At 43.9% G+C, this 17,868-nt stretch overlaps 1 protein-coding gene across 1 annotated transcript in view; it reads left to right on the top strand.

The window, feature by feature from the left end:
• LOC110498645 (FRAS1-related extracellular matrix protein 2) overlaps positions 1-17,868 on the top strand; it is a 54,810-nt gene that overhangs the window by 15,825 nt on the left and 21,117 nt on the right. The window contains exons 3-6 of the mRNA XM_036954239.2: positions 12,090-12,236; positions 13,821-14,051; positions 14,424-14,549; positions 16,161-16,412. Coding sequence (XP_036810134.2) covers positions 12,090-12,236; positions 13,821-14,051; positions 14,424-14,549; positions 16,161-16,412 — 756 coding nt within the window. The remainder of the gene's footprint in view (positions 1-12,089; positions 12,237-13,820; positions 14,052-14,423; positions 14,550-16,160; positions 16,413-17,868) is intronic.

Genomic DNA, 17,868 nt, shown 5'->3' with positions numbered 1-17,868 from the left:
CCAATCAGCGTAACAATACACTACAATCAGCGTAACAATATGATCCAATCGGCGTAACAATACAATCAAATCAGCATAACAATACAATAATCAGCGTAACAATACGATCCAATCAGCGTAACAATACGATAACAATTTGCACTCCTCCTGAAGAGAGTCTTGCATCAGAGTTTTAAACTCATCCAGGTAGTTAGATAGATATGGGAAGTCTACATCAGATTTTTTAAAGAGCGCTCATTAAGAAAATGATAGGCTAGTGAGTAGATAGTGAATATTAGCTTCCAGGCAAACTCTGCCAAGGTTAATACGTTATGCAAGAGGAGGTTGTGCCGTTTTAGTTTTCATAGTAATAGCGATGATAAAAATGTACTAATTGCTAATTGGTTGTATCTTCAAAATAGCCTCCCTGTGTTGAATAGAGTTGAATCATTCTCGGTTTTATAATCTGGTAGCTTCCCCTTTCACTCCAAGCTCCTGCTGCATGGGAAATGACAGTAGACCAGTGGCAGAGGTAATAGTGTTATGCGATCATTCCTGGGAACAAGGAATGTGCTTCCTGCCTTCAAGACTCCCGTCTCCTGCCACACACACAGACATACCTGGAAGTGAAGTTGGAACCCTAGTAGACAGGTGTATGGGACTGGGAGAGTTCCAGGACAGGCAGTATCCCCTTTCATAGTCCCCCACAGACCCCACTCACAACCCCCAGAGATCAAAGCCAATACTCAGATAGTAACGTTTGACTGCATTACAGCCCCCTGTTCTGTTCCAGAGGGGTAGAATGGCACTTTTTCAGAGGAGGGGAATTATGGGTCGCGGCCATTTTACACAGCAGGCACCATGACTTCCTAAGTGTGTGTTCGGATCTAACCTGTCAGCCATGTCAACAGCCGGCCAACGATTTACTGTCCCCTGGTGCCAGTCGAAGGTCTACCTACATGTATACTGTGACTGTGAGGCGGAGGCTTCTTCCTCTCCCTCTCTCTCGCTCTCTCCTTGCCTCCTGACACGGGGCAGATAGATTTATTGGGGTTGGGAGAGTGTTGGTGTTATGATGTCTGGCCCCTAGAGGTTATTCATGTCTGCTTCCATATGGCAAAGCTGTCTGCTGCTCCCCATACTTTCTTTTAAAACTGTCTTTATATTCTATACTTTACATTATATTCTACTCTCTCGCTGTCTGTTTAAAGATGTGTCACTTGCACACTTGTTCTGCACAGATGTAGGGTCTTAATTTGAGCCATTTTGCCACAGCAGGAAAATAATCTTTCAGCAACGGGAAATGTGAATTATTTTCATAATTAATAGACATTTTTGTAGGGGTGGATACATTTTTCACAAGGGAAAATTAAGTCTGACATTTCAGAGTGTAAATTACAAATTTCAGAAGCATTTTTCAAACCTCAAGTACACTACATGTTTTAAATGTCCTACATCGAAGAAAAGTTATCCTGCAACAGGGGGATCAAATGAAGATCCCACATCTGTATGTCCGTATCTATCCTCTCTTTCATTTATATTGACATTTTAGTCATTTAGCAGATGCACCTTCCCTTTCCTCTCTCTCTTCTATCACTCCTTCCCTGTCTGTACGTTCTGTGAGGACTCACTAAGAATCTTGACACCACTTAGTCGTTTCATTTAGCTCCATTATTAGAGCATGGCTCTTGCAATGCCAGGATAATGGGTTCGATTCCCGGGATCACCCATACGTTAAATGTATGCAAGCATGAGTGTAAGTAGCTTTGGATAAAAGTGTCTGCTAAATGGCATATAGACTGAGTGTACAAAACATTAGGAACACCTTTCTAATATTGAGTTGCACCCCTTTTGCCCTCAGAACAGCGTTCCACAAGGATACTGGCCCAAGCTGACTCTAATGATTCCCACAGTTGGCTGGATGTCCTCTGGGTGGTGGACCATTCTTGATACAGACGGGAAACTGTTGAGTGTGAAAAACCCAGCAGCGTGCCGTTCTTGACACATCAGTACGCCTGGCACCTAGTACCATACCCCATTCAAAGGCACTTAAATATGTTGTCTTGCCCATTCACCCTCTGAATGATACACATACACAATTCATGTATCAATTGTCTCTAGTCCTAGAAATCCTTAATTAACCCGTCTCCTCCCCTTCATCTACACTGATTGAAGTGGATTTAACAAGTGACATCAATAAGGGATCAAAAGCTTTCACCTGGATTCACCTGGTCAGTCTGTGTCATGGAAAGAGCAGGTGTTCTTAATGTTTTGTACACTCAGTGTTGTGTGTATATATATGATTAAATGATTCATTTTGGCCAGTTGCCATGGGACAGTTAGGTTTGTTTTCTCCAAAATGATGCAATAAGTGCCAGTGGCACCATTGGGGGGTGACCCAGTCTCTCTGTCACCTTGTGATGTGCGGCATACTGCCGTTCCAAACCAGATCAGGTCACTGTTCTGAAGTCAGTGTTATTTTACAGTGCACGGCAGTGGCCAATAGGATCTATTAATATGCCTGGCTCCTCCAATCCAAAATCCCAACCATGGGATCTTCGGAATGCCCCAGAGGAAACTAAGTTGAGCACACTGGCATTTGAGAATATACTTTCTGTACTGTAGCACCAACGTTAAAAAAAGAGAAAGCTAAAAGAAAGAAATTCTGATCGTACACCTCAATATAATTACTAAATTAATGGACCACATGTGAAATCTATATTCACACAGTTGTTGTTGATGGTTTTGGCTGTAGGGACTGTAATAATAAGGGCCATAGGTAGCCGAGCGGTTAGAGTGTTAGGCTAGTAACCCAAAGGTCGCTGGTTTGAATTCCTGAGCTGACAAGGTGAAAAATCTAGCGATGTGCCCTTGTGCAAGGTACTTAACCCTTATTTGCTCCAGGGACGCCGTACTACCCTGACCCTGTAAAACAACCACAGGAGGTTGGTGGCACCTTAATTGGGGAGGACAGGCTCATAGTAATGGCTGTAACGGAATAAATGGAATGGTATCTAACTCATCAGACAAATGGTTTCCATGTGTTTGATCCCATTCCAGCCATTAATATGAGCTGTCCTCCCCAATATGAGCCGTCCTCCCCTCACCAGCCTCCTGTGAAAACAACACATTTCACTGCACCTATCCGGTGTACTGTATGTGACAATAAAACATTATTATTATTTTTGTATATATGTGGTTGTTTTGCCTACTTTAGTTGATTGCAAATCACTCTGGATAAGGGAGTCTGCTATAAATTGCTAAAATGTACATTTCTGCAAGTTTATACCGGGCCATGTCGCAGAGTGCAATGTGACCCAGTATAAATAAAAAGAGGAATGAGGAAATGTAATAATCATGGTCCTCATTCCTGTCACTCAGCAGGGATATACTTACATGGGCGCCGCTTTCTGTTGCTCCCCCTTGCATCATTCTCTTGGCTGTCAAAACCTCATTCTGACCAATGATATCCCCCCCTCCTCTTGAGTCCCACCCACCATCCTAAGTATATCTATGTATGGCTATGAATACTGTAGCAATGTAAATAGGACCTGATGACCTGATGAAGAAGGTGGAATGAAAGGACACTGGGGGGGGGGGGGTTCTGTAGGGCCGCTGGTTGCTTTATGGATGGATTGCCGACCATGGTCGAGGTTAAAGATGACAAAGGTTAAAACAAGAGTATCTAATATCCCATAACTCTTTGCAACAATGGGACCTAGTTAGCTAAGGTGCTGGTAGTTAGCAATGGCGGACAGGCTCATTGTACTGCCCCTAAACAGGCAGTTAACCCACTGTTCCTAGGCAGTCATTGAAAATAAGAATTTGTTCTTAACTGACTTGCCTAGTTAAATAAAGGTAAAATAAAAAAATAAAAAACTGGCTGGAATGGAATAATGGAACGGTATCCAACACATCAAACATATGGAAACCACGTTTGACTTCGTTCCATTTATGCCACTTTAGCCATTACAATGAGTCCATCCTCCTATAGCTCCCTCCACCAGCCTCCTCTGATGTACAGTCAGGAGATACAAACATGTTTGGTATCGGAATGAACCTAACTGATGTCTCCATTATATCCTTAGTCATCGAGGCTCACAGGAGACCATCTTGAGAATCTTGGCAAATCCCCTGACAGGTCATTAAAATGACAGTGGTAAATTAATTTGACCTGTTAGCCACTAAAGTTACATGTTGTTGGAGCATAGGGGGGCAAGCTAGCTAGCTACCGGGTGAGTTAGTTATACAGATGGATGCACCGTAGGGAGCTCCATACCTGGAAAACATCCAGTCTTCTCACTCAGGTCTAAGAACATGAAAAATGTCCAGGGGCCAACACTTAGCAGTGGCTGTGATATACTGGCCGTGCTTACTGCTTACTCAAACGATTAGCCTAGTATTAATAAATCACTCTAAGGACAAATGTATTAAGAGCCTGAAACAGGGGCGTTTCAAAATGCCGTCTTCTATAAAACATTTAATCTGATGGTGAGAACTATTATTATTGTCAGTTTGAAACGCAAAAGAAATGTGAGCTGGGAGTGTGGTTGATATGTTAGTTGCAAAGATTGTAATAAATGAGTTCGTAAATCAGTTAGGGACATCAGAACCAGCAGAGACACCTGGTTCAGAGGGAATGTGGCCATTACTTAGCCTTATATACTCTATCCACGTTATTGCTTTCATACAGTGCCTTGCGAAAGTATTCGGCCCCCTTGAACTTTGCGACCTTTTGCCACATTTCAGGCTTCAAACATAAAGATATAAAACTGTATTTTTTTTGTGAAGAATCAACAACAAGTGGGACACAATCATGAAGTGGAACGACATTTATTGGATATTTCAAACTTTTTTAACAAATCAAAAACTGAAAAATTGGGTGTGCAAAATTATTCAGCCCCTTTACTTTCAGTGCAGCAAACTCTCTCCAGAAGTTCAGTGAGGATCTCTGAATGATCCAATGTTGACCTAAATGACTAATGATGATAAATACAATCCACCTGTGTGTAATCAAGTCTCCGTATAAATGCACCTGCACTGTGATAGTCTCAGAGGTCCGTTAAAAGCGCAGAGAGCATCATGAAGAACAAGGAACACACCAGGCAGGTCCGAGATACTGTTGTGAAGAAGTTTAAAGCCGGATTTGGATACAAAAAGATTTCCCAAGCTTTAAACATCCCAAGGAGCACTGTGCAAGCGATAATATTGAAATGGAAGGAGTATCAGACCACTGCAAATCTACCAAGACCTGGCCGTCCCTCTAAACTTTCAGCTCATACAAGGAGAAGACTGATCAGAGATGCAGCCAAGAGGCCCATGATCACTCTGGATGAACTGCAGAGATCTACAGCTGAGGTGGGAGACTCTGTCCATAGGACAACAATCAGTCGTATATTGCACAAATCTGGCCTTTATGGAAGAGTGGCAAGAAGAAAGCCATTTCTTAAAGATATCCATAAAAAGTGTTGTTTAAAGTTTGCCACAAGCCACCTGGGAGACACACCAAACATGTGGAAGAAGGTGCTCTGGTCAGATGAAACCAAAAATGAACTTTTTGGCAACAATGCAAAACGTTATGTTTGCCGTAAAAGCAACACAGCTGAACACACCATCCCCACTGTCAAACATGGTGGTGGCAGCATCATGGTTTGGGCCTGCTTTTCTTCAGCAGGGACATGGAAGATGGTTAAAATTGATGGGAAGATGGATGGAGCCAAATACAGGACCATTCTGGAAGAAAACCTGATGGAGTCTGCAAAAGACCTGAGACTGGAACGGAGATTTGTCTTCCAACAAGACAATGATCCAAAACATAAAGCAAAATCTACAATGGAATGGTTCAAAAATAAACATATCCAGGTGTTAGAATGGCCAAGTCAAAGTCCAGACCTGAATCCAATCGAGAATCTGTGGAAAGAACTGAAAACTGCTGTTCACAAATGCTCTCCATCCAACCTCACTGAGCTCGAGCTGTTTTGCAAGGAGGAATGGGAAAAAATGTCAGTCTCTCGATGTGCAAAACTGATAGAGACATACCCCAAGCGACTTACAGCTGTAATCGCAGCAAAAGGTGGCGCTACAAAGTATTAACTTAAGGGGGCTGAATAATTTTGCACGCCCAATTTTTCAGTTTTTGATTTGTTAAAAAAGTTTGAAATATCCAATAAATGTCGTTCCACTTCATGATTGTGTCCCACTTGTTGTTGATTCTTCACAAAAAAATACAGTTTTATATCTTTATGTTTGAAGCCTGAAATGTGGCAAAAGGTCGCAAATTTCAAGAGGGCCGAATACTTTCGCAAGGCACTGTAAATACCAAGGAAGGCGTCCCTCTCCACTTCTGCAAGACGCCTCAGTTCATTTAAATAGGCAGCAGCGCTGAGCACTAATCAGTCTATATATCATTTGAGATGGAGTTTTATACAAACACTGGAAGGCTACCACTCAGTTTCACTTTAGGTTCATCTGAATCAGTGGTATTGATGTGACCTTCTCTAATGGAAAGCAGAAAGTGTGTAGTGTGCTTGACAACACACCACTGGATCCGTGTCTGGTGTGGTTGGATTCCATGCCAGGTCTGGACACGGTATCTGACAGGATTCACAAAAGGAGCCAGAAGAGGATTCCCTCCTCTGAGTTTGAGAAAGGAAAGCAGGCAGGCAGGGAGGGAGGCAGAGAGACATATGCCTGAGCAGTGGGCTGTGGGCCACCCAGACAGTGACCTGCTGTCCCTTGTTCACCCTGGAGGGACAAAGCCAACATAGGGACAGAGAGATGTGGTGGGAGGGCACAGCTGTCACTCAGCTTCTTTTTCCAGAATCTGAAGTTCTGTCAGGAGTTCTCTGAGACACAGAGACACAGAGAGACACAGAGAGACACAGAGACAGAGAGAGAGAGAGAGAGAGAGAGAGAGAGAGAGAGAGAGAGAGAGACTATGGCTGACTGAAGTGTCACACCGGACGGATCTGAAGCCACCTATCTCACGGTCATGTCTATGGCTCTGATCATGTCCACCTGGGGGATGGAATGTGATATTAGTGTAATTGATTATACACAGACAGCTCAGATTGTAATGATATCACCTTGTCATTTTTTAAAGGGTATGTTTGTGTGCTTGTATCATCATTGTAGCAGGTGCTGATTTGTTTTTGAGGCCTGCCTGCCAGCCAACTCTCTTGGATGACACACAAAATATATGGATGATGACGACATTTCCTTTGTCATAGTTGTCATAGAGTTTTCAAAGGCTCAGATATCACACAGCCAGGGCTTTGAGGTCCCCTCCACTGGCTGTGCGTCTATGTATAACATGATGTATGTATAGCGTCACAGCGATGTCATGGTGTCACAACGTATCTCTATCAGGTCTGGGAAATGGAGACATGGTTAGGGAAGACTTTTCCTCAGCTCTTTTTTTCCAATTGACTCCCATCCACCCCCCCCGGTCGGAAATCCAACTCTGTTCTTTTAACAGGCGTCAGGTCAGGTGGTAAATGGTAGATGTCCTTAAATCTCATCTGTCCTATTTTATCGGCATGTTGATTTAGGTTATTCTGAGGATTTAAACTCAAATGAACTCCAAGACCTTATTTCACCCTGTTAATTGAGTGACAATTGAGAAATAACAGCAGCTGATCAATTCAATTAAATATTGTCATTAGCGCTCATATGAATTAATTTCCCCAGTGCAGAATAGTCTGCTTCTAATTCTTACAGGTCAATTGACTCCTTTGTTTTCAATATTATTTTACTTACATAGTCTCATCATCTACAGTATTTCACCAGACAAACTACACCATGTTAGAAATTGTATTTCTATGCAATACTCAAGATAAAATAGCATTATTACATGTCTTGAGGGTAACAGTGTCAGAGCTGAAACCAGAAGCGGTCAGATAGGCTGCCAGTCTGCATGCCAGAGCGATAGTCTTTTTGTTGCTGACTATGTTCATACGATAATCCTATCTGACACACAATACAGGCTCACTAAGCTCAATATCAGCTCTGTGTAAACTGGGCAGCCTGCCTAGGAACACGTGCCTTTCTGAACAGAAACACATCCTTCAGATTCTGTGGGTTTGAGGAGATATGAGCAGAAAGGTATACAGGTTTTATAAATCAAGTTTCTCCCTTGATAAGTGATTATTATACTTAATGTGATGGACTGAGGTGTGACTAATGTGTCATGTAGCATTTTGTTTATGTGCACTGTACGTTATAGGTACAAGTGACGGACGAACGTCAACAGTCACTGCACTTCCATTTTACATTGCAAAGATGCTCAAGAGGTGTTTGACATTTCCACTCAGGCTAAATGAAAATACACTTAATCAAACACTCAAATCTTATTTTGAAGTTAGCTGGCTCATCTTGTCTATCAATTGGCCACATGCTCACTCATCAAGCGTGGTGGAATTTGGGGCAGGCAAAGACAAACATGATGAATGCTTCCTGTATTTTTAGCCGGAGCTGTCAGAAATATGAGCATGGTCAAGGATAGACACCGTTAGGTGCTAGGAGCTCCTATGTCACACTGGGACTCCATGGCTACTCTACTATACATTTGGGGGATGGCTGGGGTGGGAGGGTGGCGGGTTCTGGTGTGTGTGTGTGTGTGTGTGTGTGTGTGTGTGTTTGTGTGTGTGTGATTTACGTGAAACAAGTGAAACAATCCAATTTAATCAATCCCCCCGAAAAATCCACTAGTTGGTATCAGTTCAATTCAATCCACCGTCATTGACATCCAGGCTTGGAGGAGTGTGGTTTGTCCCTGGCCCTGTTGTGTCTCGGTTATGGCCCGGCGCGCCATGTTGACATGTGGGTTTGAGGAAGTGGCCCCATCTCCTCCCTCCAGTGTTTTCATTCTCCCCAGTCACATAGCAGAACGCCCACAGCTCCTTTCTCCCTCAGCCAGGCAAAACCAACCCCAATGCAGGCTCATTGTATGAATGAACCAGATGCTCCATGCTCTTGTCCTCCATAAAGCCTAGTGAGAGTTTATTTCTTTAGTTAGCCTCCTCTCACAGGTTCTCTGTCACCCCTCAGAGGATTGGTTCTGCTTCCTTTCCTTAGTGTTCTGTTATGTAGGGGTTCATATCCGAAGGGTCTTTTCTCCGCATTGATCTACCAAATCCTCGACTCTGGTGCTGCAACCATCATGCTACAAGAGTGCGATAATAATGATATGAATAACACATAATAATACATTGAATTTAGAGCACCTTTCAAAAACCCCAAGGACACAACAGGGTTAATAATATTAAGGGTATTTACTTCTTGACACGGACCTAACCAAATCCACCACCGTATGTTGGCAACCACTATGCTACTAGGCTGACACTAGCACTCCTCTGCTAGAGGGAGATCAATGGTTAATATCACACGGCCTTTTCTCAGTCTACCTACCAAATCCTCAACTCTGGCGCTACATCCATAGAGTGATATTCTGATGACCACAACCACCGTGGCCCTACACTAAAGGAAGTGAAGGGTTAATATGAAAGGGTCTTATCTTGACATTGACCTACTTCCTCCATGGCTGCTCAGAGCTAGACTCAGGGGTCAGGTTAATAATAGGCTAATAAGGCCTTTCTGCCACTGTGACCAGCGGTGCAAAACCGACCAACACCTCTCTAACCTCCGAGGCTCTCTGAACCCACTAAGCTCTGGCCAATCAGACACAAGGTGAAGGGTCCTCCTAGGGCCTGTCAGAGAGGGGATAAGCCAAGGTGTTTGGACGTTTGGCCACAGTTATTAAAAAGAAGCCTGGGATTAGGATTTAAGCATTAAGAAAGCTACCGGCTAAGTAAGTAACTCCGTCTGTCCAGAGTGGCCCATGTCAAGCGGCGAGTGGAATACTTTCTTTTGAAGGATAAAGGAGTCATGAGATAGTATGGATTAAGGGCAGAGGAAGCAATTTATAGTCAATGGTGATCAGTGCCAGGTGACTATGAGATTTCAGACCTGGGTTCAAATACTGTTTGATATCTTATTTAATACCTTATAAAAAAAGGGGGGGGGGTGTACTTTTGGGACTATTATGTTGGTCCCATTGCGTCAGGTAAGCTTAATAGAGACCAGGCAACATATTTGAAATGATGAAATGATTTAGAATAGTATTTGAACCCAGGTCTGGTTCATATGTGTGTTTTATGGCACCTGTTCTCTTCATGGGGCCTAATGAGGTAGATACACTTCAAGCTGAGAAAAATGACCTAGATATGAAGTCTTAATCGCTTGAAATCTGAGGTTTTACAGAGGATCCTGTCCAGGTGCAAATCTCAAATCTCAAGACAGAGGTTTCCGTGTGCATAGTGCACAGACTCAAACATTGTAAGAACTAATTAATTAATCTTTCTATTTTTCACCACAACAAATGTGAGCTACTTTCACAATACTAAGGTTTAACACCAAGGGGTAAAAGGTCTATTTTAAGCCTATAGACATGAAGTTACCCTTGTCCCTCAGAGGTGCTGCTGGTGCTTAAAGGGATATCGCTGGTGCTTAAAGGGATAGGGCTGGTGCTTAAAGGTATAGGGCTGGTGCTTAAAGGGATAGGGCTGGTGCTTAAAGGGATAGGGCTGGTGCTTAAAGGGATAGGGCTGGTGCTTAAAGGGATAGGGCTGGTGCTTAAAGGGATAGGGCTGGTGCTTAAAGGGATAGGGCTGATGCTTAATGGGATACAGCTGGTGCTTAAAGGGATAGGGCTGATGCTTAAAGGGATACCGCTGGTGCTTAAAGGGATACCGCTGGTGCTTAAAGGGATAGGGCTGATGCTGAAAGGGATACCGCTGGTGCTTAAAGGGATAGGGCTGATGCTTAAAGGGATACCGCTGGTGCTTAAAGGGATAGGGCTGATGCTTAAAGGGATACCGCTGGTGCTTAAAGGGATAGGGCTGATGCTTAAAGGGATACCGCTGGTGCTTAAAGGGATAGGGCTGATGCTTAAAGGGATACCGCTGGTGCTTAAAGGGATACCGCTGGTGCTTAAAGGGATACCGCTGGTGCTTAAAGGGATAGGGCTGGTGCTTAAAGGGATACCGCTGGTGCTTAAAGGGATAGGGCTGGTGCTTAAAGGGATACCGCTGGTGCTTAAAGGGATAGGGCTGGTGCTTAAAGGGATACCGCTGGTGCTTAAAGGGATACCGCTGGTGCTTAAAGGGATACCGCTGGTGCTTAAAGGGATAGGGCTGGTGCTTAAAGGGATACCGCTGGTGCTTAAAGGGATAGGGCTGATGCTGAAAGGGATACCGCCGGTGCTTAAAGAGATAGGGCTGGTGCTTAAAGGGATACCGCTGGTGCTTAAAAGGATAGGGCTGATGCTGAAAGGGATAGGGCTGGTGCTTAAAGGGATAGGGCTGATGCTGAAAGGGATAGGGCTGATGCTGAAAGGGATAGGGCTGGTGCTTAAAGGGATAGGGCTGATGCTGAAAGGGATACCGCTGGTGCTTAAAGGGATAGGGCTGATGCTGAAAGGATATGGCTGGGGCTGCCATGTCAGTAAGTCACCAGAAGTAATGGAGCCTCTCTCTGCACCTCACCTTTAACCCCTCTGCTAATACTGTCTGGTTTGGGTCAGAGGTGACAGAGAGTGAGAGAGAGAGAGAGAGAGATAAATAGAGAGAGAAAGAGACAGACAGACAGACAGACAGACAGACAGACAAAGAGACAGGGATTCCCTTGAACAGACTGTCACTTACAGTATCTATCTGAGTCACTGTCAGCAAGTGATCCATTAAAAACTGGTCTCTCTCTCTCTCTGTCCTGTTTTGGCCCATTCCCCGAGACTGGTAAGAAGGTAAGAGTCTAGCCAGGGGCAGGCAACCCTGCCAAAGGAGCCAGGAAATGGACACACATATCTGGGTGAGGAGGTGAGAAACCCTAGCCAGGCATTGACTGAGAGTGGGGGGGGGGGGGGGGGGAGAGAACAATGGAGTGAGAGAGGAAATTAGAAACAAGGCATCACTCAAGACTCCTGTGATGGAGGATTTGAGGGTAAGCCCTGACATTAAGTTATCAAGTTACCCTTCACAATTTAAAATATCTGTGTCTTTTGTCATAGGGCTCAATGAGTTTACAAAAACTGATGTCAAAGTTTTGTCTTCCAGGTGGAAACAAGCTGAAGCCGCAGCCATTCCGGCTCAACTGGTCGTGGATCAGCCTGGAGAAGGAGTACTATCTGGTGGATGAGGACGCCAAATTCCTGGAGGTGACGCTCAGACGCAGGGGATACCTGGGAGAGACATCCTTCGTCAGTGAGTATTGGAAGTCTTACACAGTATTTACCACAGATCTACAGCAGCCTTTACCAAAACAGATAAATACAATGACTAAAATGGGACCTATAGCAATATTTACCTCTAGACATAGATATAGAATGACTAGAATGGGTCCTATAGGAGTATTTAACTCTAAACATAGATATAAAATGACAAAAATTGAGTAGTATTTACTTCTTGACCTAGAAATACAATGACTAGAATGGGACATGTGAAGTGTTCCAAAAAAAATGTTTTCACATGATTTCACGTGTGAAATTTTACGTGAAATTGTGATTTTCCACATGTGAAACCATGTGGTTTTTATGTAAGGGAACATAGATATAGAATGACTAGAATGGGGACCCATTAGCAGTGTTTACCTCTAACATAGAAATAGAATGAATACAATGGGTACAAGGCTCCTCAGTCATTTTACAGAATACTAATGGGTACACTCAATATGGCTGACATGGAGATTCTATGTCTATGGTACTGAATGTCTTGAACAGGATTTACATCAGATCTATAGTATTTTGGTTTGATTTTGGATTTATTAGGATCCCCATTAGCCGATGCCAAGGGCATACACTCTTTGAAAAAAGGTGCTATCTAGAACCATAAAGGGTTATTCGGCTGTCCCAACCCTTTTTATTGCAGGTAGAAAACCCTTTTGGTGCCAGGTAGAACCCTTTTGGTTCTCTTATAGGGACAGCTGAAGAACCCTTTTGGAACCCTTTTTCTAAGAGTGTACCATCGTAGATCCTGTTGGAACTGGTTTCCACTTCGTTGGTTCATCCCCCAAGTGATATATCTGAGTTAGTACATTTCTCCCATTGTTTTCTCTGCTTGCCATTCAGATAAAGGTAGTTTTAAATTGCCACTATTTTATCCCTAATGGGTTGTAAACATTTCAATCACCCACCACCATCAACTCTGACTAGGGGTACTTCGAAAAAATGCAAATGTCAGTGGAGAGACTATTCAGAAAGCAGGACCTATTAAACTGTCATTGTGTTAAAAGACTGATTGGCCCTTTAAGGGTCTTCATGGAGTGTAATTTGTCTGTTATTACCCTGCCATTAGAAGAAGCCTAAGAATAAAACAGACCCCCTGGTTATCAATCTGCCCTGTGTGTGTTCCTGTTTGACTGATGACCCATTTCCTGTCTCGCTGGTGAAAAACCTAGTTTGATTGAGGGGTCAGATAGCCCTTCCTCATAGAGGTCACAAGGTCATGTCAACATGCTTGTCTGTTTGGCTACATCCAACACACAAGCTTTTATAGATAGGCTCCTATATTTACAGTTGTCTTTGACGATGCAGTAGTGGGCAAATATGAACAAAGACAGACAATGAGAGCTAACCAGGCAACTACAGTCTGTAAATCACAGTCAACCTACAGTCAACTCACACCCTCTGAGGCCCTGCAAACTACACAGTGCCATTATTATAAAGCTATTCAGTTCAATTAGGTTCAATTCAACTCAATTCAGTTCAGCTCAGCTTACCTCAGCTAAATTACAATTAAATGTAATTAAATGAGGTTCTATTTAGTTCAGTTCGATATGGTTCTATTCAGGCATCACCACCAAGGATGGCACTGCGGAGAAGGACAAGGACTTCCGGGGCAAGGCCCAGAAGCAGGTCCAGTTCAACCCAGGCCAGACAGTGGCCACCTGGAGGGTGAAGATCTTCACGGACCAGGAGTTTGAGACCAGCGAGACCTTTGAGATCCAGCTGTCGGAGCCTGTCATGGCCGTGCTGGAGTACCCCGATACAGCCACTGTGGAGATAGTGGACCCTGGTGATGGTAAGAATGAACGGCCTTATCTGCAGATTGTCTGTTTGACTTGCCCTCCGACATGAAATCCTTTATGAATAGTAGACAGGCTTTAAGTCAATTGGAAAGGCTACATTCATTTACATGGATTGACATATAAAAAAATATAATTGTATCCTTCATTTAAGATCCCCGAATCAGATCATGTTTATTGTTCCATTGTTGGGCAATTTGATGGCAGCAGCAAATATACATGCATCAAATAAGTACAGACTCACCTGGGCTTGTAAACTCTTCTTCTCTTGTTCTCTATGGCCTATCCTCTGTGTTTCTCCCATAGAGATCCTATTAAATGACTATTCTAATTCTGAATTCTATGGTTTCTCCCTCTTTCCTCTGCAGAGTCCACGGTGTTCATCCCCCAGGCAGAGTATAAGATAGAGGAGGACATTGGGGAGCTGCTGGTGCCTGTTCGCCGCTCTGGAGACCTCAGCCAGGAACTCATGGTCGTCTGCTACACCCAGCAAGGTGAATACAGTCAAATATATCATTCAAATACATGGGTTTTTACAAAGATTAAATGCATGAATAAAATACACATAGATTCGTAGTGCATTCGTAAAGTATTCAGACCCCTTCCCTTTTTCCACATTTTGTTAAGTTACAACCTTATTCTAAAATGGATCAAAAATATTAATAATCTCGTCAATCCAACACCCAATATCCCGTAATGACAAAGCAATAACATATTTTTAGAATTGTAAAAAATTAAAAACAGAAATACCTTATTTACATAAGTATTCAGACCCTTTGCAATGAGACTCGAAATTGAGCTCAAGTGCATCCTGTTTCCATTGATCATCCTTGAGATGTTTCAGCAACTTGATTGGTGTGCAGTTGTGTTAGATTCAATTGATTAGACATGATTTGGAAAGGCGCACACCTGTCAATATAAGTTCCCACAGAAGACAGTGCATCTCAAATCAAAACCCAAGCCATGAGGTCGAAGGAATTGTCCGTAGAGCTCCGAGACAGGATTGTGTCGAAGCACAGAGCTGGGGAAGGGTACCCAAGAACACAGTGGTCTCCATCATTCTTAAATAGAAGAAGTTTGTAACCACCAAGACTGAGCAATCGGGGGAGAAGGGCCTTGGTCAGAACCCAATGGTCACTCTGACAGAGTTCCTGAGTTCCAGAAGGATACCATCTCTGCAGCACTCCACCAATCAGGCCTTTATGGTAGGGTGGCCAGACGGAAGCCACTCCTCAGTAAAAGGCACATGACAGCCCTCTTGGAGTTTGCCACAAGGCGCCTAAAGAACTCTCAGACCATGAGAAAAATGATTCTCTGGTCTGATGAAACCAAGAGTGAACTCTTTGGCCTGAATGCCAAGTGTCCCCTCTGGAAGAGACCTGGCACCATCCCTATGGTGAAGCATGGTGGTGGCAGCATCATGCTGTGGGGATGTTTTTCAGCGGCAGGGACTGGGAGATTAGTCAGGATCGAGAGAAAGATGAACGGAGCAAAGTACAGAGCACTCAGGACCTCAGACTGGGGTGAAGGTTCCCCTTCCAACAAGACAACGACCTAAGCACACAGCCAAGACAACGCAGGAGTGGCTTTGGGCCAAGTCTCTGAATGTCCTTGAGTGGCCCAGCCAGAGTCCGGACTTGAACCCGATCGAACATCTCTGGAGAGATCTGAAAATAGCTGTGCAGCGACGCTCCCGATCCAACCAGACAGAGCTTGAGAGGATCTGCAGAGAAGAATGGGACAAACTCCCTTAATATAGGTGTGCCAAGCTTGTAGCATCATACCCAAGAAGACTCAATGCTGTAAAGGTGCTTCAACAAAGTACTGAGTAAAGGGTAAGAAAACTTATGTAAATGTAATATTTCAGTTTTTGCTTTGTCATGATGGGGTATTGTGTGTAGATTGATGAGGGGAAAAAATGATTTAATCCATTTTAGAATAAGGCTGTAACATAACAAAATGTGGAAAAAGTCAATGGGTCTGAATGCTTTTCCGAATGCACTGTAGATATATTGTAACATAAAACTACTCTCCTTCCCCCACAACTGCCTGTCATTCTTCTATTGACCCTTAACCATTGACCCCTGAACTCCTTTTCCCAACAGCCAGTGCGACGGGCACCATCCCCAGCACGGTCCTCTCCTACAGCGACTACATCACGCGTCCCGAGGACCACACCAGCGTGCTCCGCTTTGACAAGGACCAGAGGGAGAAGCCCTGCCGCATCATCATCATCGACGATTCGCTCTACGAGGAGGAAGAGAGCTTCAACGTAACCCTCAGCATGCCCATGGGTGGCCAGGTGGGAGCCACCTTCCCCAGCGCGAAGGTCACCATCCTGGCCGACAGCGACGATGGTGAGTGGGTTTGTTGGGCGTATGGTGGGTGGTGGCATCTATAGTCACCTTTTGAATACAGAGGTCACTCAATTGTCATGAAACCCTACTTGAAACTTGAAACCCTAGTTCAAATAGTTCAACACACAGGTTCAAGTCAACTTGAATGCTACTCGTCAATGGCAACAGACTCAATGATTCCTGACCCTTTACTATATTGACTATAAAGGAAACTCTACCAGTATCAGAATTACTTCCTATTCGACCCTCCAGTCTCTTGGGTTCAGTGACCAGGAGTACACTCTTTAAAAAAAAGTGTGATCTAGAACCTAAAAGGGTTCTTCGGCTGTCCCCATAGGATAACCCTTCAATAAAAAAAGTTTGGTTCCGGGTAGAACTCTTTTGGGTTCCATGTAGAACCCTTCCACAGCGGGCCAGCAGAATAACCCTTTATGAACCCTGTTTTAAAAGATAAACAAATTAAGTGTTTCAAAGGGGCTCCTTTCAGCTTTTCTCCATGATTTCTTGGGACTTCCTATGGGCCACTCTTAATCATATGACTTCCTGGGTCTTCCTATGGGCCACTCCTAATCATATGACTTCCTGGGGCCTCCTATGGGCCACTCCTAATGATATGACTTCCTGGGACTTCCTATGGGCCACTCCTAATGATATGACTTCCTCTATGTTTGTTATGGGAGCTTAACTGTTGCCCGAGACACTTTGATGTGCCCAGTTACAATTTACAAGTGTACAGGTGTGTGTGTCTTTGTCTCTGGGTTTTTGTGTGTCAGTCTCTGCCTGTGCTGTGTGTTGTGTGTCAGTGTGCACCTGTAATGCCTTTGCAACCAAACCCTTTCATCCACATTGATTTATGATCATTTGATCTCCCAGCAGTTGTCTAATATTCAACACAGTCGCTGAAAACACCGAGTCGTGCAACTAGATACAACACTATTGAACTGATAACAGGGTCATTACTTTTCACTGATGATAAACGCGTATCAATAGCATTACTTTGCCTCACTCTTTGTTCTCCTGTTAGTGAGGTAGAATAAAGGAACAATTGATGCAGCCATGCCAAAAGCACTAAGGTAAAGAGGAAAGACAGGAGACTGAAAGAGAGAGAGAGCTGGTGCCAAACAGTAGATGAAAGGAGAGAGGAGAGGCAGGAAAGATGTGGTTAGAAGTTGGTTTATCAACAACAAAAAACAACTGAGCCACATAGGAACTACAGTAGGGCTTGTGAGAGCATGTAGACTGTAGGACTGTACAAAGCCTAGTGAAGCCTCTTTGGTGAGAGTGTTACCATCAACACCATAACTCAGAGGCCGGGTGCTGAGGATCCTCCAGCCATCATCAACACCATAACTCAGAGGCCAGGTGCTGGGGATCCTCCAGCCATCCTCAACACCATAACTCAGAGGCCGGGTGCTGAGGATCCTCCAGCCATGATCAACACCATAACTCAGAGGCC

The sequence above is a fragment of the Oncorhynchus mykiss genome, chromosome 19, assembly GCF_057628025.1.
Source record: "Oncorhynchus mykiss isolate SJ-2025 chromosome 19, ASM5762802v1, whole genome shotgun sequence".
NCBI classification, from domain to species: Eukaryota; Metazoa; Chordata; class Actinopteri; order Salmoniformes; family Salmonidae; genus Oncorhynchus; species Oncorhynchus mykiss.
This window is presented reverse-complemented; position numbering and strand designations above follow the sequence as displayed.